The sequence below is a fragment of the Temnothorax longispinosus genome, chromosome 7 (assembly GCF_030848805.1).
Source record: "Temnothorax longispinosus isolate EJ_2023e chromosome 7, Tlon_JGU_v1, whole genome shotgun sequence".
Lineage (NCBI taxonomy): Eukaryota > Metazoa > Arthropoda > Insecta > Hymenoptera > Formicidae > Temnothorax > Temnothorax longispinosus.
In genome coordinates this window covers 20,586,566-20,614,143 of record NC_092364.1, presented here as the reverse complement: position 1 = coordinate 20,614,143, position 27,578 = coordinate 20,586,566, and the positions used below count along the sequence as shown (strand labels likewise).

At 40.2% G+C, this 27,578-nt stretch overlaps 3 protein-coding genes across 5 annotated transcripts in view; 2 read left to right on the top strand and 1 right to left on the bottom strand.

Moving 5' to 3' along the window:
• Positions 1 to 4,984: 4,984 nt before the first annotated feature.
• Positions 4,985 to 10,704, top strand: LOC139816783 (uncharacterized). The gene is made up of 4 exons (XM_071784522.1): positions 4,985 to 5,855; positions 9,750 to 9,884; positions 9,971 to 10,070; positions 10,151 to 10,704. Exons 1-4 carry the CDS (start codon positions 5,277 to 5,279, stop codon positions 10,528 to 10,530), a joined length of 1,194 nt encoding a protein of 397 aa, XP_071640623.1. The 5' UTR covers positions 4,985 to 5,276; the 3' UTR covers positions 10,531 to 10,704.
• Positions 10,705 to 10,838: 134 nt separating this feature from the next.
• Positions 10,839 to 22,246, top strand: Pan2 (PAN2-PAN3 deadenylation complex catalytic subunit PAN2). Of its 2 annotated transcripts, none has more exons than XM_071784521.1 (21): positions 10,839 to 11,461; positions 12,182 to 12,381; positions 12,464 to 12,633; positions 12,705 to 12,825; positions 12,903 to 13,099; positions 13,189 to 13,402; positions 13,503 to 13,639; positions 13,821 to 13,967; positions 14,040 to 14,136; positions 16,067 to 16,300; positions 16,391 to 16,630; positions 16,936 to 17,149; positions 18,078 to 18,257; positions 18,592 to 18,758; positions 18,869 to 19,037; positions 19,112 to 19,637; positions 19,713 to 19,930; positions 20,060 to 20,189; positions 20,334 to 20,555; positions 20,639 to 20,900; positions 21,111 to 22,246. In XM_071784521.1, the coding sequence occupies exons 1-21, from the start codon at positions 11,368 to 11,370 to the stop codon at positions 21,123 to 21,125; spliced, it is 3,954 nt and encodes a 1,317-aa protein (XP_071640622.1). In that variant the 5' UTR covers positions 10,839 to 11,367; the 3' UTR covers positions 21,126 to 22,246. The 2 variants fall into 2 exon arrangements, with proteins under 2 accessions (XP_071640622.1, XP_071640621.1); XM_071784520.1 differs by having other exon boundaries at positions 16,936 to 17,176.
• Positions 22,247 to 22,525: 279 nt separating this feature from the next.
• The window catches only part of If (integrin subunit alpha inflated), a 61,347-nt gene continuing 56,294 nt past the window's right edge, over positions 22,526 to 27,578 (bottom strand). For both annotated transcript variants that reach the window (XM_071784518.1, XM_071784519.1), the window contains 4 exons: positions 27,206 to 27,509; positions 26,232 to 27,131; positions 23,949 to 26,138; positions 22,526 to 23,753 (listed from right to left, as the gene is read on the bottom strand). In XM_071784518.1, the coding sequence (XP_071640619.1) occupies positions 23,661 to 23,753; positions 23,949 to 26,138; positions 26,232 to 27,131; positions 27,206 to 27,509 (3,487 nt within the window). In that variant the 3' untranslated portion in view covers positions 22,526 to 23,660. The remainder of the gene's footprint in view (positions 23,754 to 23,948; positions 26,139 to 26,231; positions 27,132 to 27,205; positions 27,510 to 27,578) is intronic.

Here is a 27,578-nt window from a genome sequence, read left to right as displayed (position 1 = left end):
GGTGCCAAATACTAAGACCACCATTGAATACGGAAGCTCATAATGATTGCGCTTACCGGAGCTCACCGATTATACGAGCCGCGACAAATAGATCCGTCCGTCCTGTATGCGCGAGTATTGCGTTCGCGCCTTCGCAGCGACGACGACGTCGACGACGAAAGATTCGGAGAGTGACGTCACGCCCCCCCGCGGCCCGCACCAACTTTACAATGACGCCGCGCGACACGACGCGAATCAAATTGGCGCCTGATTACGAAATGATTGACTGCTCAAAGATACAAAATAATAATTTGTATTTGCTATTATCATCATTTTCCATTCTTTATATCACTTCATTCTTTTAAACAATTAAGTCAATAGAAAAATTGTTTCGAGAAACACATAGCTATCGATTCGATCAATTAAGCCGGTTCTACAGTCGTACGTCGAGTCGGATTTCGGAACGCAGCCGATGCGATGGTCCAATGAGAAAATTTCTTTTTCGAAAATGAATTTTTCTCATTGGATCATCGGCTGACGGCTACGTTACGATATTCGACTTCGACATACGACTGATTGTAGAACCGGCCTTAACGATCATTAGTCATACGGATAAATTAATTACAGCAAAATACCGCGTAATAGTCGTTTCAAAAAATAATAATATGACGACGATCGTACTGTTCGACGCTTGCGCAAATGACAATAACAAAACACGATTATGTCGCATAAAAAAGAGAGATACGAACGCCCAGCGAAAAATTGATTTCTTTTATTCATTTAATAAAACTTAATTTTATTTTATTAAAACCTAATTGCAGGCCAGCGACAGTCCGAAACTGAAGCAGCAACTGCAGCAGCAGGATTGTGTCAAAAAGGAAGAATGCTACGAGATCAGCTCAGCGACAAGAACGACGCCGAGCGCGGGCTGCCTGGGCGGCAGCGCATCGCCACCGACCGTCGAGGTGACGTGCAACGACGGCGTCGTCGTCGTCGTCGTCGTCGTCGACGGTGGCCAACAGGAACGCGATTCCCCGGAGGTGGCAGCGCCGACGTCGACTACCGTGGAGAACGATGTCAAGGAGGAACCAAAGAGCAACGATGTCCAGAAGACGACGTCTAACCTTAAGAGGTCCGTCAAGGCTGAGCATAAGCAGCGCCTGTTCGCGAGAATGGACGACCGTATGGACATCGAAATCAAGTTCGAGGACTACCAGCAGAGCGGCAAGGACGAGCGGGAGAAGCGCGAGGAAACTGGACAGCGGTCCAGCGAGGATCGCGAGGACGAGGACGCCGGTAGGAGCTCGTCGACGTCCCCGACTCCGTCCAACGTAAACAACACTATAGTGGATTTCGTAGCGCCAGGCAGAAGGTAGCGTAGACTTTCTATGCGTTAATTAGTGTAGTATTTGTTGGAAACTGTGAATATTTTGAAATACGTCTTTAACTAGGATGTAGTTTCACTTTAATATATATTTTGACATAAAGCACAAAATATAAGGTTGTCTTCTAAAGTATTCACTTCTGGATGACCTGGATACTTTTGTATATAGATCAACAAGAAGAATTAATTTATGCACAAGTACTATTTTCAAGATTGAAGATAATGTTAATCTTTAAAAAAATGCCAAATGTATAAAAATTATTTATATGTCCTTTAAAACTAAATTTTTTTTCCTCGACAATGTCCATCCGAATCGTTCAGAGATTGATGAATCGTCTTATGTGTTCTCTCGTTCATATTTCAGAGAGCCAGAAAAGTATTCGATCCTTCGGATAACAACCTGGTAAAGCGCAAATGAGGTAGACCACGTAATAATAAAAATTTGTTGATGCAAGACTCAGGATTCGGTTACTAAGCCAACTGTCAAAGACGGACCGTGTAGGCAGTGCAGCCTCTGTGTTAAAGAGAAACAGGAGGCTCTCGTAGCTTGCAGGGATTGTACAGTGCGAAGTAATTCTTGAATATAATTGGAACTAATTTTGATTATTTTTTTTTAATTTCTTATCGACGTGTCACATACGCATATTACGTATACTTGCAGCACATCCGAGTTGCATTTGCAGTCCAGAGGAGTTAATACAGAAAGCTAATAGCAATTGGCAGTGCGCGCGGTGTACAGTAACCTGCATAGTATGCTGCAAGACCTCTGACGCTGTAAGTTTATCACGCCTTTTATTCCATTTCACGTGACTTTATTTTTATCCCGTTAATTAATTTTCATTTCGTCCTTTTTCTCGATCGAGGGTCCGTTAGTGACATGTTATAGCTGCAACGATGCCTATCACTATTTCTGTCACACGTCTATAATTTTGAATAAACCTTTTAACCAGCTATTCTTATTTGTCTTTAAAAAGAAACTAGATCTAATTAGCATATATCATAAATAAGCGTCGAAACAATGTCGACTTGTAAATTTTCTGGTTTGTCTGTAAGTTGACTTGAACGTATAGTTACATTATTTATTAAAGCTAATCATGTCTGGTACGTTTGCGGTATTTATTATTATATTATTAATTCTCTTAGAACGTTATTAGTTAATTAATTTTAACGGATATATTTAAAATAAGCAGAAATATTTGACAAGAACATTTCCTATTTCAGAGATATCCAAATTTCCTGGCAGTTAATTTCCTTTTATTACAAATATCGTGCACGTGTACAATTTCCGCAAATTTTAATATTCTCTCTGATGCTGGATATCTCTTCGTCATGTCTCTCGCGCGTGTGTGTGAAACGGTAGTTTCTTATTTCCTAAAATTCTCAATTTCTTCGTTAACGGATATAGACTCTAGACGTTACGTGTCCTTAAAAATTTCGCTATTTCGTAGGCTCCCTAAACTTTCTGATGTGTCAATAGAAACGCCGTACGTTTTGGATGACTCGCGTGCATATACGCGCGCGCTCATCGCGAGCCACACGCGACTACGGGAGTGGCTCGCGGGCGCGCCCTGTGCATCACGCCCGGCCGTACCCTGCCTGGATGCATGCATCGTCCTGTATCGATGTGTCGGTACCACTCTCTGGACGCACGGGAGATCGGCAAATCTAAGATCGTGCAACTGGTGTCCAGTGGCGTGTCCGCGGCCGGTACACGTTGGCGAGCGCGGAGCGGGAGCGAGCGAGACGGGGCGCGCGCCAGCCGGACGCGAGGAACGAAGAGTGAAGGATGAAGGAGCCCCCGGGAAGGAAAGGCGACGGTAAGGCCCCGAAGAAGAAGGGGAGAGGTGGAATGCGCGCGGTTCTCGAAGGAGGAGCTGTCGGCGGTGAAAAATCACGCACCCCGCCACGGCCGGAGCGCAGCATCTGCTCTACATACCCTGGCTCTCAACCTATCTACCTATGCGCGACTATCGTCGATCGACGACCTGTGAAAATCGCTCAATCGACGACCTCGAAGCGCACCTTCGCACCCGTGGTGCGTGCGATAATCGATTCCCCGGTGCTCGCCGGGTGCTCCCCACGTGCTCCTCGAAATAATTGTGTCGCGCGAGATAATTATGGCTTTCACAGATTATGAACGCGCTGTTCTTTTTACGTAGGTTCTTTGATGATAAATTTATTCCGCTCTCGAGCCTGCGAATTGTCTAAAGGATAAAGACATTGAAACTTTTTCAGCAAGCCGAATACGAAAACGCCTAAAGTCGTGCAACTGCTACGCAATATATCGTAAAAAACGTGTAATAAATTAATTATTAATTAATACAATCACAGATAACATAAAATGTATCTACTTTATTGAATACTTCTTTGTTATTCTACACAAAATCCGAGACGTTATACGCTGCCAAAATAATTTCCGTCGAAGATCAGTTTGTAGAGAAATCTTATTTTCTGAAATTTTCATTTGCGACTTATTACGTCACCGCTTCGCTTAATGAATCGTTTCCTGCGCAGTGCGTCCGTACATCCGATGGGTAATCGTAGCTATTTTTACAGAGTCCCTCGCACGCGATCATCGGGGGCTTCCGCGAAGGCACGGGAGAGCTCATCAATGAGAACCTCGAAGAATCGGAGTAGCAGAGCAAGATATACGTGTGCTGGCTGAGCTACCGGTCGGTCGAGTTGGATCGCTGTTCTCCTGTGTTTCATCTCTCTCTTTTGCTCTGTTTTGCCCGCTCCTCTCCCGCTGCCTTTCCTCTTTTCACCTCCCGGCTCATCCCGGCTCGCTCTCTCGCCCTTTCTACCCCGCGACCGTTCCTCTCTGTCTCCGCCGCTGCCGCTCACTCCCGTGAGTTGTTGTTCGGCTGTTTTATTACTTTTATAAATGCCGCCGCCAGGATGCTACCTACAGTACCTACTACCACTTGCCCGGTCGCAGATCGGCGTGGCAGGCGTTTCCTTTGTTGGTCTCCACCACGCTCCATTGTTGCTCGCAGAAAGATGCGAATTTTAATTTGATATTGTCTAATATTATTTATGTATGCGACTAGAGAATCTCGCGGGAGGACCGCCGCTCTCGCGCGATCGTGCCGTTTCTTCCATTCAATGGGAAACCGTAGTCACATCTATTCCGATGACTTAACTATACGTATGGAAGATCTCGCGTCTCGTTTTCTGTGCGCGCAGTCGCTCGAATTCGATCTCGCGAACATTCGGGTTTTGCACATTGATTCTTTATCATGTAATCTTTCTGCAGCAAGAAATTTGACAACTGTTTAACACGTATTGTTTAACATTATCGATTTCAACGTGCGGCGCACGGTTCGGAGCTTCTCCTCGCAAACTTATTTTCTAAGAAGAAAAATTTTGCCTCCTCTCCTTCCCTCAATAATATCTGACCTATTGTACAAGTATTCTTAGCCGTCCTTCAATGTGTTCAAAACTCCGTGGCAAATCGTCACGTTCCGTTCACCATAAACATAATCTAATTACCGGCTTGTCGCTGACGAAGCACCGTTAGACTTGCGCGTACGTGCTCGGTCCAACTAGGGAAATCAATATCACAGCCAACAATCCAGGTTTACGCTACGAACTGCTTTGCACGACGGTACGCGCAACAGTTGCGTCGAGACGAGACACGAAGAGGAGTTACAGTCGGGCGTACCGTCGCTGGTCGAATTGTTCTCCAGCACTTGAGCCAATAACAATCGAAAAGTGCGCGCGTTCGCGGGGTTCTAATCGAACTCCGAACATCAATTTTACATCGAATCGGTTGGTCCTTAATTACTAATTAGAAAACCGCGTAATTTCGAATGCTGCCTAACACGTCTCGCGTTGCCATGGAAATCCGCGAGAATGACGGCATCAGTCCTGGACCGAAGATACTTACAATTAGATAAACAACGTACTATATATGTACACTTCCGCCACGATGACGGAGGAGAAACGACTGTCGTTGGGCATCAACGTCAGCATTCTGCTGATACTGACGATATTCGGCGTGCTTCTGTCCTTGCCTTTGCGATTGTTGTTCGACACGAATTACTCCGACCAGAATCGCGATGAGAGCGGAGCCAGTGGCCCGGGCGGGGGAAGAGAGGCCGTGATACCGATGGTTCACCGAAAATTAAGATGCTGTCCGAATCTGCAGTACGAGGCTCGCTTGATGTCCGTCTTTATGAGCGATTACGACGGAAATTGCACGTACGTGCAGGACGAGTGCGACGATGACGAGGATGACGACGATGATGACAGCGACTCTGAAGAGGAAGAGGATAGCAGAGAGGATAAGGACGAGGAGGAGAGGACGAAGAAGACGTACAGGTCCAAGAGGCGCATCGGCGAAGAAATGAAAGAAAGCGCTGAAGAGATCTTGAAGTCGCGTCAGATGAAGTCCGTCACGGTGGCAGGCCACATACTCGTGACGATGTTGCTCGTATCAGTAATAGCCGCCCTCGTTGAAGTACTGCGAATACGCTTCGCCAGAGAAAAAGTATTGCGTCACACATTACAAAAGTCCTTAAGCACTTGCGTTGGAACTTGGTATCCTTAAAAGCCTATGGATACGTCGAAACGCATGTCACTGTGAAAATTTTCACTTGGAGAGTACGCAACATTTTTCAGAATCTCTAGCTCCCTTCTTGAAAATAACGCAATATGATTTCCAAAAGTGATCCTAATTATTCAAACACTCATTCTAAATAAAGCCATCACTTTAATTCAGAGATGATACTTTATTTCAACGCAAGTAATTAACTGTCCCTTCAATTATTTGAGCACATCATGCATGATTTGCACTTAAATATTGCCAGACATGAGTTAAAGTCCAGATTGAGCTAGATTCTTAGATGTTTGCACCATTAGGGAAATAATTGCGATATTCGGCAGAGACCGACGGGATAAGCGCTTCGCAGTTTTCCTCGCGGAGCTAGTAAAAACCGTCTCTCGATGCTCGGATAGACACGCATTCGTGAAACTATTGCACCTTCTCTTTTCAAAAATGCATAAGGATTCGTCTAGGGCAGGCACGATTATTTCACGGAGAAGCTCATCCAACGTGGTGGACATATCCGCTCCAAGACGTCCCACTTCAAGAGAATTAATTAGAAGCCAAAAGTCCTTTGAGATACCGGGAGGAATGCACCATTCCGCAATGCGTTTATTAGGTATGTGTGCGAAATAGTAAGGAATTATAATCTCTAAATATTTATCACGATCAAGGAGACGTTAAAAATATATAAAAAGTCATAATATCTTTTACAATTAAAATATTGGAAGCTATGTACAACGCGGAGTAGATCAGTATGAGATCGTCGACCGTTTTAACTCGATTAGTGGCGGTAAGATGAAAAAATTTAATTATCCACCCACAGGAGCGCGGCCGCCCCCGCTTATCCGTCGCTCTTCGTTTCCAATACCACAAGCGAAAAAAGCCGCTACTTCGTCTCTTTGTGGTACACCGAGTAAAGGACTGACGCGGCGCCAGTCGGCTGAGTCGGACGAAGAAATCGGGATCACTAACGCTCTTCATCATCGCACCCGTCTAATCCGACGACATTAAAGTTGCACGAGAACAAGGTGAAGATTAACCCTTTGCGATCAAAATTATTTCTTGCAAATTAGCGAAAATCGAGTACTTTTATTTAATCTAATCCGCGGGTATGTGAATTAAAGAATTTTTATTATTTAGAGGAATTTAAGATCTCAAAAATATAATTATGCAATGATCACAATTTCCTTATTTGAAAACATGGTAGAGTCTTAAGTTTTCCTTTGTAGATAAATGATAAATTCTGTGGCGTAACAAATACTAGATAAATAAACGTTCTCTTTTCAGTATACATCAATCCATTAAATTTTTACGTCGGCGACCAAACTAACAGGGTACGCGTCATCACTATGCGGTATGTTTTTTGACACGATGATAATCCTTATACAATTAGATAAACTTATAGCTTATCGATTGATTCAAAAGATACATGGATATATCGCTTATGGGTATGTCAACAGATTACATAACGCACAACGATCACGTCCAATGACCTTTTTTACGCTCGTGCAACGTCGAAAAAAGCCTTTCGCTGAGGAACAGATCTCCGCAACAGCATCTTCCAGTAGCATCCCTTACAGCGGCTTCAATAGTGCTCCATCTCCGCAACGCTTTTATATCACGCTGTCCATTAAGTTCTGCTTTCTTATATTTAAAACAATGATTAATATACAGAATCAAACAGGATCGAAAGTTATCGCGCAAATCACTGTGAAAAGTTGAATTACGACAGCACATACCCGGACTAATATATTTAATAGATAATCTTTATTTTCCATATAGATCGCACAATGCTTTAACCCTTAAATGCGAAATTTTTCGTAGCATTCTGAGTATTTTAAAAATAAATAATAACTATTTAAGGAATCCTTGAAAAATTCTTCTTTACGAATTTTAACCTTTTTTGTCCTAATGGATGTACATGCAGAGAAGGCTCTTTACAGATGTGCAAATGCGCACTTAAGGGTTAAAGTCGCACAATCAAACGAAAGTATTTGCATTTAATCTAATTTAACTAGCAGTGATATGTTAATTAATTATTATCGATCTTCTTCTCGAGCAATAGAATATTTAAACAAATACGATATTGTTTCAAATGGATGTTTTAGAAATGTGTACATCAGAAGCGAGATAGCATTCTTAAATTCAACTGCAGCTAAATCAACGATGTAACTAAGCTTTCGTTTGAAATAAAGCTAAGAAAGAATTATTTTTTTTTAAACACTACTCTGATGTAAACTTTTCTGGAGGCACCTGACACCTGACGATAGAATAAGTATATGTGCACTCTCAAACTGATCATAGTACAACGACCAAATAATCTCTAATCGTGTGATTTCCATCATTTTCTTAACGCGTCCATCATTTCTTATCAATATGTGTATTAATATGTAATATTCAGAAAAAATTATAAAGCTCGTTTTGTCTCTACGAAAGTCACGATGAACTCATCAAAATACAGACGAATATGCTAGATTGTAATTTTGTAACATTGTAAATGAGTTTGAAGGAATAATTCCTTGATGTATTTTCGTAACCAGAAAATATAGCTGTGTCTTTCTCTGCATCGACAGATCTTTGATAAGCTTACGCAGCCTCAACGAACTGTGATCATCGTCTTTCTTTGTGATATGTACAATCCGGCATCATAAATGCCTTAACACGTCAAGTTGCATCAATTGCAAACGTACTCGAGGCGTGCGAATTGTATTCATGCATTTGTAACTGTGTGTGACATTGGCACAGTAGCCACTGTCTTATTCGTGTAAATAAGAAAAAAGACTTTACAATAATTAAAGCTTGCACAACACGGAATTCTGTCTTGTACCATTTTATATCATTACGGCATTCTCCGGATTCTTTGTCAATTTTCGAGAATTTTTATTTTTGCGAGTCAAGCTTATTCAGACTTGAATCTTCAATTATTTTCCAAGCTTTAGCTATTGCCATTTTTTTACCGATAACGAGCTGGTTCATTAATATGGAGATGAAAAATTGTAAAAAATAGTATGAGAGTAGAAAATACAAAAATTTTTTTTCCTTAGGCAATTTGATAAAATGCATGAAATAAGAAAGCAAAATTTTGATTCTGTTTTAAAACGTTATTAACATTTGATTTCCAAAGAGGTATAAATTCAGTCATTTATATTAATATTTATATAATAATTTTCATTTGTTGTTTAAATATCAGCTGTTTCTACTTATTGGTAAAGTAGAAATTTGCAGAAAGCCCGACACGTGGAAGAACGGAGCATATTTATCAACGTGTGCCATCTGTCGAGCTATTGACGTTAGTTGTTCGTACAACACGTAAATGTGCCGATGAATCAGCTGTTTGCAGTTGTTTGCTAGTATTTAATGCGGTTTTCCTATTGTGGTTATTCAACACCGTAGATAATGTGATTCATCGGCAAGAAATAACATTGATACATTTTGTTACGCTAATAGCTGTGGTTGGAAAACAATATGGAAACGGTATTATTCAATCCTTCGCGTAACCCATTATTTATAAATATTTGGCTATTTTTGTCTTGATATTGTCTACTGTATTGAATGTCATACATTTATAAATAATTCGTTTAAATAATTAATCCGCGTTTCTTTATAAATTACATTTTTTAGATACAAGTGGACAGTGTATGTTCAGTCAGATTGGGTCTGTTTTCTATAGCTGAACTGGCTGCACTCCTTCCAATGTGAAGTAAAAAAGATAAACTCTGAACTAGTGCAGCCAGTTCAGCTATAGAAAACAGACCCATTGTTCCTCTTTTTTCCCTACAAATAGATTTGCTTGCAAAGAAACTATAAATAATAATAATTATCTTTTATACTTTCAAGTTGGACAAAAGACAAGTCCCAGCAGTGTTGAGAGAGGCATTGGCGGTGGATGTCTATTTGACAGACGAGTTTGTCAAATTGGTGGAAAAGATCCTACCCTTAAGACAGTTAAAAGTACATTATAAAGTATTGGAGGTATGAATAATCATTTATTTCTCTATCACTACTACTGCGTTGTAAGCTTCTCTAATTGTATTTATTTGCGTTGCCTCTCTCTGTAGATATCATGCCACGGCATACCTTGGCTCGCGACGTCTCTCGTATTAATCTGGGTTCTCAACAGCAAATCCTTGTATCAAATGCAAATCAATCTTTTATTAGGTATGATTCAAGTAAAATTTTATTATTTAAAATTACTCGGGAATCGATTGAGATATATATAAGTAAGAAAATCATTTCAGGACTGTTGCTCGACATCATCTTGGTCACTGTGCTCAAGGCAGCTACGAGAAGGAGGCGACCGACCGTCAATGACGATCCATTCGCCATAGGTCCTGACAAATACGCCTTCCCATCCGGACACGCATCTCGCGCTGCATTTGTCGTGTACTTTTTCTTCTATCTGTGGCCCGTACCCTGGTTATACACGCCGCCTTTGCTAGCGTGGCTCTTCTCCGTATGCGTATCCAGACTAATGATGCGAAGACATCACATATTGGATGTGGTCGCTGGCGTACTTCTAGGTAGCTTCGAGGGTCTAATCATAGGCTATATTTATTTGGAGCAGGCGACATGCGTCAATTTAATCTCCTGGATTACGGACGAAAATATGGATAACTGAATAACATTTGTGTAATCCATGTATGAGAGATGCATAAAATATTTATATTGGACTGCCATATCGTTCACTGATATTAAGCCAATGTAAGAGTTTGAATGTTTAAACTGTATATATAGTTGTATAACTGTAATTATGTACAACTGCGATCTATAAATCAGAAAGTTAATTGTGTCAGATGTTTCCTCCTAAAATATTATTAATATACATATATCATTCGCGCTTCTTTTTTTTTATTGAATTAAACGCCGATTATTGGGATTTGGCCCGAGTCTTGCTCAATCAATTCCTCGGAGGGCCGCTTTCACCGGGCTCTCGTTGGCGGCTCTGGAACTCTGGAGTGGCTGGCTGGACTGGCTGGAGTCGCGCGCCCGCCATTTCCAGATGTCGCGAGCGCTCAAGGCCGCGGCGCATCCTTGCCTTCGCGGAATCGTCGTCCGGACGTGCGGATCATGAATTAAATCGCGTCTCTCGACCAGCGGCGGAAGGCGCAGTTTCCCCCGAAAGTGAACGCGAGGAGACGCGGACGAGAGGAGGGTTATGCCGCGGCCGTCCGTCCGTTTTCCAGTCCGACGGGCCGCAGTGGCGTAGTGCGCAAAGTGTCTCGCTTGTTGCACAGTTGCCAAGGCGACTAAACGTGCGTGCGTGCGTGCGTGCCTGCGTCTGTGCGTGTGTGCGGCACCGCGTACCTGCGAGTACGCGGTGTATTATGATAAGAGACCGATCGCCGTCGTTATCGAGACGCAATTCTCGTGTCACCTTCACGTCGCCGACAACGACGACGACGCCGCCGTTTCGATGCCCCGCAGCGACGTAGTCTAAACAGAGTCGCCGCGCATCATGGACTACCCGGTGTTGGGCCACTACGACCCCACAGTAGAGGCCACGGACCACGGTGGAGGAGCGGTCGAAGAGGAGCAGCAGGAGCTGCTCTGTGAGTATCCCGCTTCCCGCTTGTCGCGTCGCGCCGAGAGACGCGCTGGACCTGGAGACCTGGACCGCGGAAAAAATTCCCGCGAGAATTCCTCTGCCCCGTCGCGTCTGTTTCTACCTTTCGCGACGTTCGTTTGCTTTCGAACGCGCGGAGCGTCGGCGTCGGCTCTGTCAGCTGGCATCAGCTGTTTCTCCGACACGAGCACGGCGAGAAATCGTCCGTTGTTTTCTCCTAATATACAGCGATTATAAAAGATCCTTGAAGCAAATAACGAGCAAATTGTTTTCTTCTCCAACAGTCGCACACGTGTTCCACCTTATACGTTTAACCTTAACGTTAAAAAAATTGTTTTGTATTTGTAGCTGATATCCAGGAATAAAATAAATTAGTCATCACATTAAAGAGCGTGTGTGTCTTGTTTTGATCTGTGCGGCAAGTGTGAAGTACTTGGAAATAAGCTTAGCTCCCTCTCGCTTCGATGAAAATATATATAATTTATAGAAACATGACTTATAAATTAGCAAAAGAGATAGTTCGTTATTTTATATTTTATTCTTACGTTTTATTTAATTATCTATGTTAGATAAATTGCAAATGAAAAGAATATTTCGCCAAAATTCGCGTTAGTTCGCAAATATTCTTATGCTTGCTGCTTTTGGAATAAAGACGTGTATAAAAAGTAGACCTGCTCAATTCTTAACTGGTCGATTCTCATTCCAGGGGAGATTCCAGGGGAGGAATGTAATTATGTCGTACCTGGGGATGAGTATGTACCTGCGACGGAGCAGTTTGGAGAGGACTTTGCTGGGGCCGAGTTTCACGAAACTAGAACATTGCTCGCCGATGGCGGAGATAGATTTGGAGTTTCCACTGCCACTTTCGATACGGTCGAGGAGCTTATGTGGATGGGGAATCAAGGAGTACGTTATTGATATGGGGGCATTATTTAACCGAGACACTAAACAATTACTAATGTAGTTTATTAACATCAATTCGTTATAGGGTCACGTAACATCCTACTACGGACCCGGTTTACAAAAGTATACCTCTTTTCAAGTCCATGCAACGCAGGAGATACGTCACATTCATACCGTAGATGAGGGTATCTTAGTGTTGACTCAGAGTCAGTTGAGATGTCAATTGCGAAGAGGCATACCTATATTTACCCACACGTATGTTTTACATTACGCATTTTGTATTAGCAATACTATCCACGGATTTGAGCGAACCTTGATTGTTGTAGATCGGTGAATATGAACGACATGCAGTGTATGTTGCAAATCTCTCCAAACCGACTACTTATGGGCGGACATCAGGATAAAATAATTGATTTTAATCTTACCAGAGGAAAGGAGACTGGATTAGTAAGAATCTATTAATTAAATGTTACGAATTAATTCCGAGTTACATTAATGCAATGGTTTTGCGTTATGTTTTGTAGGTGGATGTAGATGAGAATGGTTGTGCGATATTGAGGCAACACAGTAGACTTATCTGCGCTGGTAATCCTGTGGGAAGGATAGATCTCAGGGACCCAAATACGTTATCGGTAGAACATACTTTGGACACGCATAGTGGTTCTTTAAGTGATTTCGATGTTCAAGGAAACTATCTTGTTACATGTGGATTCAGCAACAGGTGAGGCATAAGATAATCAGAAGGTCTTTAACCATCTTATGTGCAATATATATATTCAAACATAAACATACATGAATTGTATTATTTAGTCGTCAGGGTCTTACCGTCGATCGATTTTTAATGGCCTACGATCTGAGACAAATGAGAGCATTAAGTCCAGTCACGACTATGGTATATCCTCTTTTATTGAAGTTCCTACCAAGTTATTCCAGTCGTCTCGCAGTGGTATCGCCACTAGGACAGATGCAACTACTTGATACAATATATGCTAATGTACAACCGTCAATGACGTGTTTATATCAGGTAAATTTATCATATATTCAGAATAAATGAAAAATTTGAAGTAGGGATTTAAAAAATTGAGAAAAATATAGAGAATATACAGAAATATGTATCGTATTAGGTTGCTACTGGCGGAGCGGCGATATTGTCATTTGATGTAGCTTCCACATCTCAGTGTCTTTGCTTTGGAGACTTGGCAGGCTCTATACATTTAATGTCCACTAACAACCCGGAGCCTCAATTTAATACATTTTCTAGGTCAGCAAGTATTTTAAATCAATAAAAATTTTTATATACTGAAGTAATTAACGAACTATTTATATTATGTACATATATAAAATTGAGAACAATTAGAAAATGAATACATAGAGCTGATAATGAAGAATAATTAAAATTAGATTGGAAATGTATAATAAGCATATATTTTTATTTTACTTAGGCCTACGGAGTTCGCCGATCCAATTGAGACAATACCATCAATTCCTTTTGACGACGATGTTACACCGTATAGTACTATACCGATGGTATATTCAGATCAACCACTGCTAAGTGATTGGCCTGAAGAATACTTGAAAAAAATTTATAGGTAGGTATCTCCTATATGTTTCCGTTTTTGTACAACCGAGAAGCAAGCAAATTGATTTTCATTCTTTCACAGGAAAACACCACCAATAGATCCCGAAATCTTGCGCACAATGAAAATGCAGGGAACAATTGGATACGCGCCAAATCCTCAGGCTTTTCGCAGAAATCAAGTGAGGAAACAATATTCTCCTACTCTATTACAATATTCTCCGCCATCTCTCCTCAAATTATCTTAAGCTCCATTTATATATCCTTTAATGATTTTTCCTACCTTTGTTTACCAAATTTCGAAAGCCATTTTGTTTATGACTTGATATCGAATTTAATATTGCTTTTATATATATTATTAAGTTGCTATCCGAATTTATATATATCTCCTATTTCAAAGGTATATTAATACACATACGTGTTCCTTCATGATTTTGAGGCTTTACTAGCGTGATCAATTAAAGCAATATACTGTCGACATGAAAATTAAAGCTAAAGCGTTTAGCGTTTAATTTTTTGAAAAACAAAGAATTTGCTATAATGTGATGAAGACTGATAACATTTCGTGATAATTATTATAGTCGGTAAAGAGACGTGATATATTTTCGTAAGCTAGTCCAGTGTATTCTACTAATTTTACAATAGTAGCATACAAAAAAATTAACAGTCTCAACGTGTATTAGGTATACGTATAAAATATTGAAATCTCATTTAGTCTTCTCGTTAGTTTGTTTCATATATTATCGATTTACAGTATATTCTATGAGAGAAAATGTTAATAAAATGATGTAATTTTGAAAAATTATATGAAGTTAATACATCGTTACATTTACATTAACACTGAAAATTACTAATTATTAACTTTTTTTATCATATTAATAATTTTTTTGTTAGTGACATTTACAAGAATCTGTTTATTTTTATTCGATCAGTATTTGATACTGTATTTATATGAAATTGAGAAAAATAATGATTTTACATACGATAAAAGCACACAATTCTAAATACATTTAAGATTAAATATAAAATGCATATTTTTGTTCTTCGAATTATATGAATCTTATGGATCCAATATCCTCAACAATGTGCCAAATACATATACATATAAAGAAAATAATATATAATAAAAATACATCTTTGCTCGGTATGTCGAAGTACTATAGCATATAAATGCACTGCATTCTAAATTCTAAATGTATATTCTAATTCTATATATTTTTATTATTAGTTTAAAGAACTAGAAATATGAATGATATATGATTGCTGAATTCTGTCATTATTGAATATTACGTGTATATCTCTTCTTTTGTTAGTATTTAACATACAATATAAAAATAATTTCTTTCTTTTTTAAGAACTGCTACCGAAGCATATTACAAATTAAAAGTTGTTTTTTTTTAGTTTGGTTATACGATTAACACAAAGGCCTTATTACTTCTTTCGTTTTGCAGAGAAAAAAATTACAGCAGCGTTTAAGGAAAAACGTGCATTGAATTATATTATTGGTATATCGATAGTATAAGTCTTGTATAATTTCCTTTGTAGTTGTTTGTGTTGACATTTACAGAACGTCCAACGTAAAGAAGAAGAAACACGATTAAATGTTTCTAATATATTTTCCGTCGAAAGTTTCCACAATTCCTATATCTTATCGATCGGCGTGATACTTTACTGCTTTCAATCTCGCAATCCGCGCTATGTGTTTGTGATCGATTGCATTTTGTCTGTTTTCGTTTAATGATTTCTGCTCAATAATCTCGATAGGCGATTAATATATTTACATGTAAAATATGTTCCGCATTAAATGTATATCAAAATTGTATTTGAGTGAGATAATAAAGGTTGTATGACATACAACAGTATTATGCGTAACTTTAATACGATGCGCCGCATTATATCAGTTTAGTTCCCATAACGCGTTCTTCAATAGGTATTATTTATTTTTTCACAGTCCAAAAGTCTGTACTCTATCATGCACCAAACTATACAAACTGTGCCTCGATAATTCACGTGTAACGCATGGCAAATTCCATGAAACAGAAACTATCTTGGCGAAAAATATTCGAATACGTTTTCACAGTGAAATAAAAATAAATAATACCTCTTTTGCAGATACCGTACAATCTGGAAAAACGATGGGGTTTAGTCGCGAAGCCTTTCGCGGGGGACTCACGGTCTAAAACAGATGACGGCACCTTTGTAGCCATACCTAAGCGTTATCGTAAAATCGAGTTGAAATACTCACGGCTTGGTTACGATGATTTCGATTTTGATCAGTACAATCGAACCAGTTTTTGCGGCCTGGAGGCTACACTTCCCAACAGTTATTGCAATGCTATGTTGCAGGTAAGCCCAAGAAAACTATAGTGCCCGAGGTGAGTCGGGCCAACGAATAAGATAAGTTACAGATCAGACGCATACGTTCGTGCTTTGCAGTTGCTTTACTATTGCGAGCCCGTAAGGGTAGCAATGCTCTCACATTCGTGCCAACGAGAGTTCTGTCTTTCTTGCGAATTGGGATTCTTGTTTCACATGCTGGATACGTCACGAGGATTTCCCTGCCAAGCTGCGAATTTCCTTAGGGCTTTTAGGACCGTACGGGAAGCATCAGCTTTAGGACTTATATTGAACGACCCAGAATCCAAGAAAAAGATCAATCTGATTGTGCTCATACAAGTATGTTAATAGTTACAAAGTCCAGGGTAAAAACACGCGAATTGTAATTACATTTTAAAAACTTGCATCAGAACGAGTGTCTAAAATATTTTTTATTTAAAATGCAAGAATAAATTTCAAATTTTTTTAGTTATTCTTTATTTGGTGCATGAATGTTTATAAATTTATATTTTCGAAAATGTGCTCTTTTAAATGTTCAAATTTGTTTAAAAAGCGAAGAAAAACTAATCGTATGATATATTTATAAATGTTCAATCGATGATACATCGACATAAAGATTATTTGTGATTTGCATTTTGTATTAGAGCTGGAATAGATTCATTTTACATCAAATACATTACGAGATAGTGGAAACTAGGAAGCGGCAAAAGGAAGAAGAGGCAGCGCGACTTAAGTCGGGTTCCAAATACCCCCCATTTGTTTATAACGAACAGGACTTCCCTAGCATTCTTGAGGATCTCGGTTCTCGATATAGAAGCCACGACGACGAGAGGAAAAAAAAGAGAAAGGAGGAGGATGGTAAATATATGTGGATCACATCGAAAGGTAAACACAATTCATGTGTAACCTTTGCACTGGGCACTTTTTGTGTTTATTTTTCAATTTGTATGTGATTTATTTTTTTGACTTGTTTACTTGATTCAAAGCGCTACAGCGATATATCCGAAGAGCAAGAGACAACTGAGAATTATATGATTATTGTATAATTGTAAGCATAATTTTCTATAATGCACTGATTGCAGAAACATTAGAACATTACTCTCATTTTAATAGAATACTTTACGATCTTATTAAATCTTGCGTTCTTAGGATATCTCACAACTGCAACTTTCATAATGTACGCCGATGTAATGATTTTTTTTAGAATGTACCTTTATTGATCTTATATTAAACTAATAATGGTAATGCTTTTTATTACTCCTTAAATCGCTTTATATTATATTATATATATTTTTATAGTAGGAAGAGCAGCCAGCCCCTTCTACCTTACTTTCCAAAAGTTGCATGATCTTGCTTTTACACGAGAATCCTGGGATTTAAAAATATGTGATTAATATCCATGCGTTATAAAAGTATCGACATGATAACACCGATATGTCAAATTATCTAATACATATATTTCTAATATACATATGTATATATTGTACATACATATTTTAGAGAATAATCTCAAAATTATCTCGATAATGTCTATGTTGCTTGGTTTAGAAAAACTCACGATCTAATAATTTTCTAAGTTTGACACAATATCCTAAATAAACAAAAACATATTAAACTATTATTACAAAACATCGGAAATTATAAACACATACATGTCGCGTTACTTAAATACTGTTATAGAATCGTATACATATTTCGTTTAGTGAAAATATTTTTACTCAATTGATTTTAATAATACCGTTAATAATATTCGTTTATTTTATCTTTGCGCATTTATTACGGGTAGACAAGACCACCAAAAAATCCGCCGAAGAGAATGAAGTGCGAGATGACGAATCAGAGATCAGTCGTCTATTTGGATCTGAACAAATGCACATACATCGCTGTCTCAAATGTGGGCAAGAAGCTACAAAACATTCCATCATGTTACTTTGTAACTTGATTTATCCGGAAATAGTTAATCCTTGTAAGCAGTTTTCAAGCAATGTGTCCAAGGCTTTGGCTAGACGGGAAATGAGTCTAGTGTGTAAAATGATTGAAATTTTAGCTATATATGTATATTCAGTTGTACAAGTATTTTAAAGCAAAAAGAGGTATAAGAAACAGTGTCGCAGTCTAAAAATATAATTTTTTAATTTTTCAAATGTAAAAGATCTTAAAATCCAACAATGATACCACGTTCAAGACATTAAAGTTTCAAATGTTCTACACACTAAACCGACTTTTCGTCGGCTAACCGACCTTAACTTAACGTGCACATCCATACTCTCGCGGCTGAATACAAGATTTACCTTTTGTAGCTGAAGAGGTACCGTTCACAAATGTTCTTGCCCGCAGTTTAAAACCTGAGATAGTTACACCCGCATGGTGTGAAAATTGCCATAGATATCCATCTACTCTTCAGTCTCGACAATTGACTACACTACCTCAAATACTGGCTTTAAATTGCGGCTTAGATACTCAACAGGTACTTAGAACATCAAATTAGATGTGCAATCGTAGCACGCACAAAGTCAAAGCACAGAAACCGCATGTCATGCCCCATTTGTCTAAAGTCATGAGATCGAATTATTACAGGATAAGGCATTTTGGCAAAATCAAATGGACATCGTGGTGCAAAACGTGTTGACGGGGAAGGAGAGCAGTCCCAACTCCAGTCCTGTGCCCGTCACCGCGAAGCTCTGTCGTTATGGCAATAACTGCACGAGAACTGGATGTCGATTCAGGCACATTGGCCGCGACTCAGGTAGGCAAATACCTCGTACAAATTAAATACGTCGCGTCGTTCTGAATTAATGTTAATTATAATTTATTGCGCAGAGACAGAAAAATTATTAAATACGTCGTCCTCCACTCCATCTACCTCGTCGACGGCGCCCGTTACATCACCTCCTAGTCATTTGTATTATTTGCACTCCTGGATACCTCATAATATAGAGATCTCCCTCAAAGAAAATGGGGAGATGTCGGTTAAAAAAATCAGCGAACCAAAAACCGAATCGAATAACGATACATCCGTACAGACGAGCGTGATGGAGAACGGCCAAGATGACAAAACGGTAAAAGTAATTTCCGAGAATGCCGGCGACAACGGTGAGGAAAATGTTGAAAATTGTAGTATAGTGTCGAACGTGGAAGACAGCGAAGCCGTGAAAAGTACAAATCCGGAAATCACTTGTAATCCTCAAACGATACAGTACGGTCTCAGTGCTGTCGTCTGTTACATCGACGATAAGAATAACGAGGAGCGAAGGAACATTGTAGCGCTGCTAAAAGTGGGACCAAATTATCACAAACGATCGGGAGGCAACGCCGTATCGCAATGGTACATTTTCAACGACTTCTGGTGAGTTTTTCAGTATTTGGGAAAAAATTTATCTATAACGTTTATCATTTATTTTTGACCCGACGCTTGTTATAGTATACAACCAGTGACACCGCAGGAAGCGGTATGGTTTAATCTCGATTGGAAAGTTCCATGTGTGCTTCATTATACAGCGATACCTGCACCCGAACCGACACAATTTGTCAGCCCTCTTACATACGACGTATTCGGGGAAGATAAATGTATTGCTCGCAGTGGTGGAACTAAAGTCATTACATTTACTCCCCTGTCGTCAGACGAAATGCCTAAGAAAGGTAGATTCCTCTGTTATAACAATTTCTAATTTTGCTTTCTATAATTTCGTTTTTTATATAAAATTATTGTGCAATTTCAATATGGCTTGTCTTGTAGCCTCGTTATGTATGCTTGAATTTTTGTTGCAGGAGAGTTGGTAGGAATCGATGCAGAATTCGTTACTTTAAATCAGGAAGAATCTGAGCTACGGAGCGATGGGAAGATGTCGACTATAAAACCGAGCCATATGTCGGTCGCGCGAATCACCTGTATACGCGGGTATGATATCTATATGAACTATTTATGTAAACAGTAATGCTTTATAAATGAAGAGATTTTAATCTCCGATCGAATAAAAAATGCGCTCAGTGCGATAATATTCGCGTTATTTTGAACTGTAATATTTTTCTTTTTTATAAATAGGCAAGGTCCATTGGAAGGTAAGGCGTTTATAGACGATTATATAAGCACTCAGGAACAAGTAGTCGATTATCTGACAAAATTCAGCGGGATCCAGCCGGGTGACTTAGACGCGAATTTTAGTAGCAAACATCTCACAACTCTGAAATCGACGTATCAAAAGTTGAGGTTCCTAGTGGACAACGGCATAATCTTCGTCGGGCACGGCCTGAAAAACGATTTTAGGTGAAATTCTGCTTGCTATCTACGACAGTAATTCGTCATCTTATTGATGAGATTTTTTTGTTAAATGCGTGAATTTTTTGCAGGGTAATAAATTTGGTGGTGCCGCCGGAGCAAATAATAGATACAGTTTTGTTATTCCACTTACCTCATCATCGTATGGTATCATTGCGCTTCTTGACCTGGCATTTTTTGGGTAAAAACATTCAGTCTGAAACTCACGATTCGGCCGAGGACGCACGTGCAGCCTTAGAATTGTATCGCAAGTACAAAGAACTAGAAAGCTCTGGCACGTTGACAGAAGCGCTGAAGGAACTCTACGAAGTGGGCACCCAATTACAGTGGAAAGTAAGAACGAAAATTTTTATATTACTAAGCGTCATCCCTCATCAAGGCTGGATTCGGGGAGCGCGCTATTAGCGCTATTTGCTTGTTCTATCCTTGTTTTACACCTGATGAGCGATAAAGACAGAATAATGCAATAGCACTAATAGCGCGCTCCTCGAATGCAGCCCTAGTCTCATTAAATTTTTTTCTTTAAACATTATTTGATTTTAGGTCCCTGATAGCTGATATGAGGATAATATATATAACGATATAGATGATGAAATCAATAGTGATAATAACGATTAGATGATATGAATGTTCATGTGTCCATTATCTGACATCATTGTTCAAAAGCTACTCGGCGAACGCTATTCACATTCGTCGATAAAAATGTCGATGTTTAATCTAATGTTAAAGATAGGTTCGTCATTACATACTCGTCATTCACAGAGAACAGATTTATTCAACGCACACGTAATATTATTAGACGATGGAATTTTTCGGAGATCTCACATCGCAGCATCATGAAATTGAAAAAAGAATTGCAAATTTATAGACATTGATATTCATTTAGACGTTGTTTTCGCTCATGCGTTAGATCATTGTTGCATTCGTATATCGAAAATACATGGTATTCATATTTAATGGTAATACGCGAAATTACACATTTTTGTCACTATCTTGTCGACCGCATATAGCCCGTTAAAAGGATTAAATGAGAAACTTGTTGATCGTGATTTTAAATAGAAATTAAGCATAATGCAAAATTTGTACATATTGTCTGACAACATTATAGCGTTTTGAGGAGCAGTAACGATCTCGCACTGCCCGATAGAATATTCGCTCTAATTTCCTATCATTCATATTGTATCCCAAAGGTAATTCATATTCCATCTCACTCCATCAAACAATTGCCGAATATAGACGTAAATAGTTGTAGCACAATAGCAATAATCGAATTATGTATTTTTAAGTACATGATATCTCACTACTTTCTTTTATATACGTATTTTTTTTAGTGCAACTTTTGTACGATTTTACGAAGACGAATTTTATATGCAGATCTTTTTATAAAAGATTTCATGGATTTTAATTTCCTCGATCACACACAGTCGCCTTCACACATTTGTGCAAATACCAATCACATTTGCGGTCATCTGTAACTGTTATTCATTGCCATTTTTCGAAACTGATCCATTTGCATGAAAAGCTCTCAAAACGCGGAAAAAATCTATTAACGAAAATATAATAGCAAATTTTACACACTGACAACTGTATGCATTATAAATTATTTTTATACACATTTTACCAATGAAAGAATATGAAGGATACTGTCCAAAATATTGAAAAAAAAAAAAAAAAGAGAATGAAGTATATATTTTTTTATATTTGGAGGAATTTTCTTATAATTTGTGCACGATATAACTTATACACTGGTTTCAGTGGTCAATGTAAGCCAGTAAATAGCACAAACGGTACACATGTTGATCGTAATCAAATGTTTGATTTATGTCAACCACTGTTACGTCATTGTAATTTTACAATAAATGATTGTACAAATTTATCCGACGTAATTTTTCTTCTTTTCAGCTGTAATTGAACTTTTAACAGATTTATTGGGGAAGAAATTAGTAATATACGTAAAATAGTGTTAATTTCATTATATGTATATATATATTTTTTTAATATTATATCTTAATGTTGTATGTACAAGTCAGTTCTAGCTTCCTATTTATACCAGAAAGATATAAATCCTTTCTAATCAAATATTATTGCGTTAAACCACTTTTCGTGGATAGTTTTAGTATAACGTAAATTAATAATTTACAGATTGTACACACATTCACCTTGCGCGCGTGACGACGTATCACGCTATTGTTACAGCGCTCAAGCATACGTTACGGTATTACATATATAACATACAAATTTAATAAATAATTAAAAAGTCCCATGCGATTTCAAAATCGCTTTACAGGGAGATTTAGACCCCTTTCAAACGAGTCTACATTCGAAATGCTGCTAACAAAAGCAGCACTCAAAATAACTATAAAAAAACATCTGAAAGACATCTGAAGAATTGCCTACACCGTGATTTACTATTCGATATCTGGTCGTCAAATGCTCGTATGAAAGGAGTCTTAAAGGAAAGATTATCTATAATATTTTCGGCACCCGAATGAGCTTCGCTAAGAGAATTATCGGCGAGATATGAAATCGTTTTAGTGCCGACCGAACACGGGTAAAAAAATAATTAGTTGTACTCTATCGTAAAAAAGACAGCGGAAGCGACGAGGCACGTATCAAGGCGTTCTACCGCGGTTGACGGTATAGAAAAAAATAACATTATACATATATTACGTATATACACGAAAATACGATTCGTCGAAGAATGTCGAGATATTCGTTCGTATCTGCCGTCTGTACGCGCGGCTTAAGTAATTACAGGTAATAATTAAAAAAAAAAAGAAGAAGAAGAACGTCTCCTGACTAGAAACTTGTATGGTCGAGCTGCAGGAGCTGGAAGGAGTATTCACGGCAGTATACGTGTGACGAATCAATCATCACCCAGAATCAACGCTTCCAGTGCACCTCGGCAGATGCTCGTCTGGCCTGGATGCGGATTAAGGCACTGTTGAACGCTAATGAGATACTCGACAGAAGTCGAAACTGTGTCTGCAGACTACATCAAGCGAATCCACGCGATGCGCCTACGATTCGATCTGGTATAGCCAAAAAGTCGAAAGTTTCGACAGAAGAAAGGTGGACAGTGGTGATCCTTGTTTAGTGATCCTCGCCTTGTTGGAAGTGACCGTTTCGATTCAGCGGTTGTCTCTCTGGAGCGTCGGAGGGCCTGTTCCTCTTGAAGAAACCACACTGTAAATAATAAGATGGGTTGATTATCATTGCTTCATCCTTATCTCAATCACTCATTATTATCAATACTGTAGACTAAAATCAATTTATACAAGGGAGCAAATTTAAATATTATTCAGTTATTCAAATAAACGTTTCTTACTTGCAAAAAATTTAGAAATTGTAATTTTTCTACATTATATTTTCTGTACTAACTTTATAAAGCAGGTAAATGAGCAGCAAGAGGATTATCATTCCCGCACAGGCTGACAGAACCACCACCCATATTGGAATCATGTCCGGAGTGGAAGGCGCCGCGCTGGGCTCGATGTTCGTTGTAACTTCGTCGCTCCTGATGACCTGTTCTGCAGGCGTACCGATGAATGGTTGCTTCGTGACACGTGCCACCAGCTTCGTCGACACCTTCACTTTCTCCTTAAGAGCTACTTCCTTCAAAGTTCTAGCGTCCACGCGATATCTCGCGCTGATCCAGACTTCTTGGTCCTTCTTCAATGGACCCAACACGCATCGCAACATAACGCACTTCGCCGCATCACACGGCGGCACTGGTATCCGCGACTCGGGATCGTTTTCCTGGTAGTAATCGTCATCCTGGAACGTAGTTGCGTCGGACGGGAAATCGTCCGTCTCGAGGTCTCGTCGATGCCTGTGGAACCGTTCGAATTTCTTGAATTCCTCGACATCGACCACGTCGCTCTCGCGTCTGTATCTCGAGCTTGGAAAATTAGGATCTGGTCTGTTAGTAGGGAACTCGTCATCGAACCGTTCACGGTTTCTCCCGTAGACTTTGGTGTTACTCGTTCTCTCTTCCGTTCGTCTCTCTTCATGTGTACGAGTATTATATCTGCTTTCATACCCTCCGTCTGAAGTTGCACCGAGACTGGATGATTCCTCGTTCCAAGATTGACTATGAGTTCCTTGACCTTGATTTTCAACGTCACCACCTTGATAGCTATCGTGCGGGCCACGCAAAGTGTACGTTCTTTCCTCAGTGTGCGTAAACGAACCCTGAAGAGGGAACCTTCGACCATCCTTCAACACGATGTAACCTTTGCCGTCCGAAGCAACAAGTAAATGGCCTTCTATCCTGAGAAATCGACTGTCGCGAGGCTCCGTAGATTCTGAAACGTAGCTTTGCCCGCCGTAACGATCCTGAAGGGGGAACATAGAGCCGTCCTGAAACTCTATGTACTCTTTCCTGTCAGCGGATGTCCTGAATCTCGCCTTGAACTGGACATACTGTTGTCCCTGTCTGTTGTATAGCTGATAACCAGTTGCATCTTTCGACAACGTGCCAAAGATCCGCTCCAGTTCTTGCGTGGAGCTGACATTGTGCAAACCAAATTCCTGACTTCCGACCGTTTCCTCGCGATCGCCAGTGATAAAATCATCTTCCGTAGTTCGATGATAACCATCCGTGGTTACACCGTAGCGCCTTTCTTCATCGTAATTGTACCTGTGTTCCCTCTCTTCCTGCAGGCGTCTTACTTCTTGCTGTCTTTGCCGTTCTTCTTCCTCTCTTCGCCATTCCTCTTCCTGCCGACGTCGCTCTAACTCCTCCCGATGACGTTGCAGGGCGATATGTTCTTGTTCCTCTTGCTGACGTATTAGAAGTGCCTCTTCTTGCAGCTTCCTCCGCTGGGTCTCCTCTTCTTGCAGCTTCCTCCACTGAGTCTCCTCTTCTTGCAGCTTCCTCCGCTGGGTCTCTTCTTCTTGCAGCTTCCTCTGTCGAGTCTCCTCCTCTTGCCGCAGACGAACCTCCTCCTGCTGCCTCAACAGCTCCTGGTATCGCCTCTCGCTCTCAGTCATAACGGAATCGTATCTATCCGGAGGTGAAATCGTATGTCCTTGCGCTTCACCGCTCTCCTGCCAACGACTTTCCACCCTAACGGATTGATTAGTGCGAGTTCCATAGGACTGCTCGAGATCGGGCAACCTTGAGCCAAAGGATTCCTCCTCAGACCCACGAAATCCTCCGCCTAAAGTCGTGGAACCGTAACTACCGCTCGATTCCGTGTGAAAAACAACTCCGCCGCGATTGCTGGATGAGTCACCGCTACCGTTCGAGCTAGTTCCGGAAGAGTTGTGCGTATACGTCGTGGTGAGCACTTCGGGTTTCTCTCCCGCGTTCAGCTGAATCCGCCTACTCTCGGCAGTGCTGGAAGAAGAGGCGGAGGACGACGACGATGACGAGAAGTGGTGTCGTGATTTCTGGATATTCGAACTGTCGCCACTACTAATCTCGGCCTCTTCCTTCTGACTCACTTTGTTATGGTCTATCTCGAAGCCTCTTTGAACATTGATTGTTCTGCCTGATTGCGACTCGTCCAAGATTACGCCAGAGTAATCAGGGTAATTTAGGTGTACTCTTCTACGCTGATCCAACTGCAAATGCATTATTATGATTTATACTGCCTGGATATATTATATTTGATATATGATATTGATAAAAAAAATAATTTTCCGCTTTATACGTACCTTCAAACTGAGATAATTCGCATTGGCAGATTCGCAGGCGATCGGTCCCGCAGTCTCTGGCTGTTCCAGCAAATACATTAGTATCTTTCCGGATAAAGTTTGAGCGGGCCATACAAGGAACGCTTCTGCCTCGACGATATCCGATGGGCCTTGATTGCGAATCGTATAATTGTGCGTCACCGCTGGTCCCAACTCGAGCTCCGTTGTAATATTCACGGCAGTGTAATTGTCGGGATTATAATAGAGATCCTTGGGTTTGCTCTCGCCGTCGACGCGCACGTCTGTCTCTATCCAGATCGGTAGTGACAAATGCTGGCTGTTATCATAGCTAGTGCTGGAATCCTCGGGGTTCGTAGTGTTGACATGCATATCGAACTCGTAGATGGGCTTCATCCCGTGAGACGTCACGGGCTGAAGTAGCACCTTAAACTTCACCAGTTTTTTCTGTGGCAGTGGATTTCCGATATCACAACGTAGAGTGTTGTTGTTTGATTGCTTGGGCGCGGAACAGTGAACGGGAATCTCCAGAGTCTCGACACGTTCGATCTTGATGTAATCGATGCCGGCCGGTAGCTGCAGATTGTAGGTCGCCTCGAATGCGTCCTCGCCCGCATTCTGAACCAAAACTTCGAGTTCCAACCTTTTGCCAGATCCTAGCAAGTATCTGCCAACGTTGGACTTGACGCTGAGCTGTAAGTTGGGTATGCAGATGTTGTCAGAACCGCAGTTCTTTCTGATAGAAAGAGTATCCTTCCTGGAGGTCGTCGCGCCGAGGACGGGTCTTAGTGGCATTCTAGGATCACGACGGCGATTATCCGGAATCCGTTCTTCCTCTAGACTCATACGCATCTCGGCGTCCAACGACGTTAGCTTGTCGCGAATGTTCGGAATCACGTACACCTTTAAGAATGATGCCAAAGTTGTAAGTTTTAAAAAAAGAAAGCATATGATATTAAAACTATTTGTCTACTCACCTGGACTGTGCGACAGAACTGGCGATCGCGTTCGACCGTGATCGTATGATTCATCGTATTTCTGCCCTCCAATTCCAGGAAGAACAATCTCGGATTTTTCGTCTTCTTCACATCGAGTACGTATTGTATATTGAAATTGTGCCTCGTGAGAACACCCTCTCCCGAGTATCTGAAGCAAGCCCTAAGCGGAAAACACGTGACTCTGGTGTTGTCCGAAAGCGTGCAGTTCCTGTCGTCCAAGGAGATCAACTTGGATTCCGAGTCGAAGACCACGTAGGAGTCCATCTTGATCACCGGCCGTGATCTGGAGAACGAGCACAAGGTTCAACTTCGAAACTCGATGCGATCTAAAGACATTCGAGAATCGAAAGAT

Excerpts from the sequence above, each read along its gene's own strand:
- Pan2 (XM_071784520.1), top strand. The coding sequence starts at position 11,368 with ATGGACTACCCGGTGTTGGGCCACTACGACCCCACAGTAGAGGCCACG. Across the intron at positions 20,190-20,333 it reads CGAATCACCTGTATACGCGG|GCAAGGTCCATTGGAAGGTA; the intron begins GTATGATATCTA and ends TTTTATAAATAG. Across the intron at positions 20,556-20,638 it reads GGCCTGAAAAACGATTTTAG|GGTAATAAATTTGGTGGTGC; the intron begins GTGAAATTCTGC and ends AATTTTTTGCAG.
- LOC139816783 (XM_071784522.1), top strand. The coding sequence starts at position 5,277 with ATGTACACTTCCGCCACGATGACGGAGGAGAAACGACTGTCGTTGGGC. Across the intron at positions 5,856-9,749 it reads TACGCTTCGCCAGAGAAAAA|TTGGACAAAAGACAAGTCCC; the intron begins GTATTGCGTCAC and ends TATACTTTCAAG. Across the intron at positions 10,071-10,150 it reads GCAAATCAATCTTTTATTAG|GACTGTTGCTCGACATCATC; the intron begins GTATGATTCAAG and ends AAATCATTTCAG.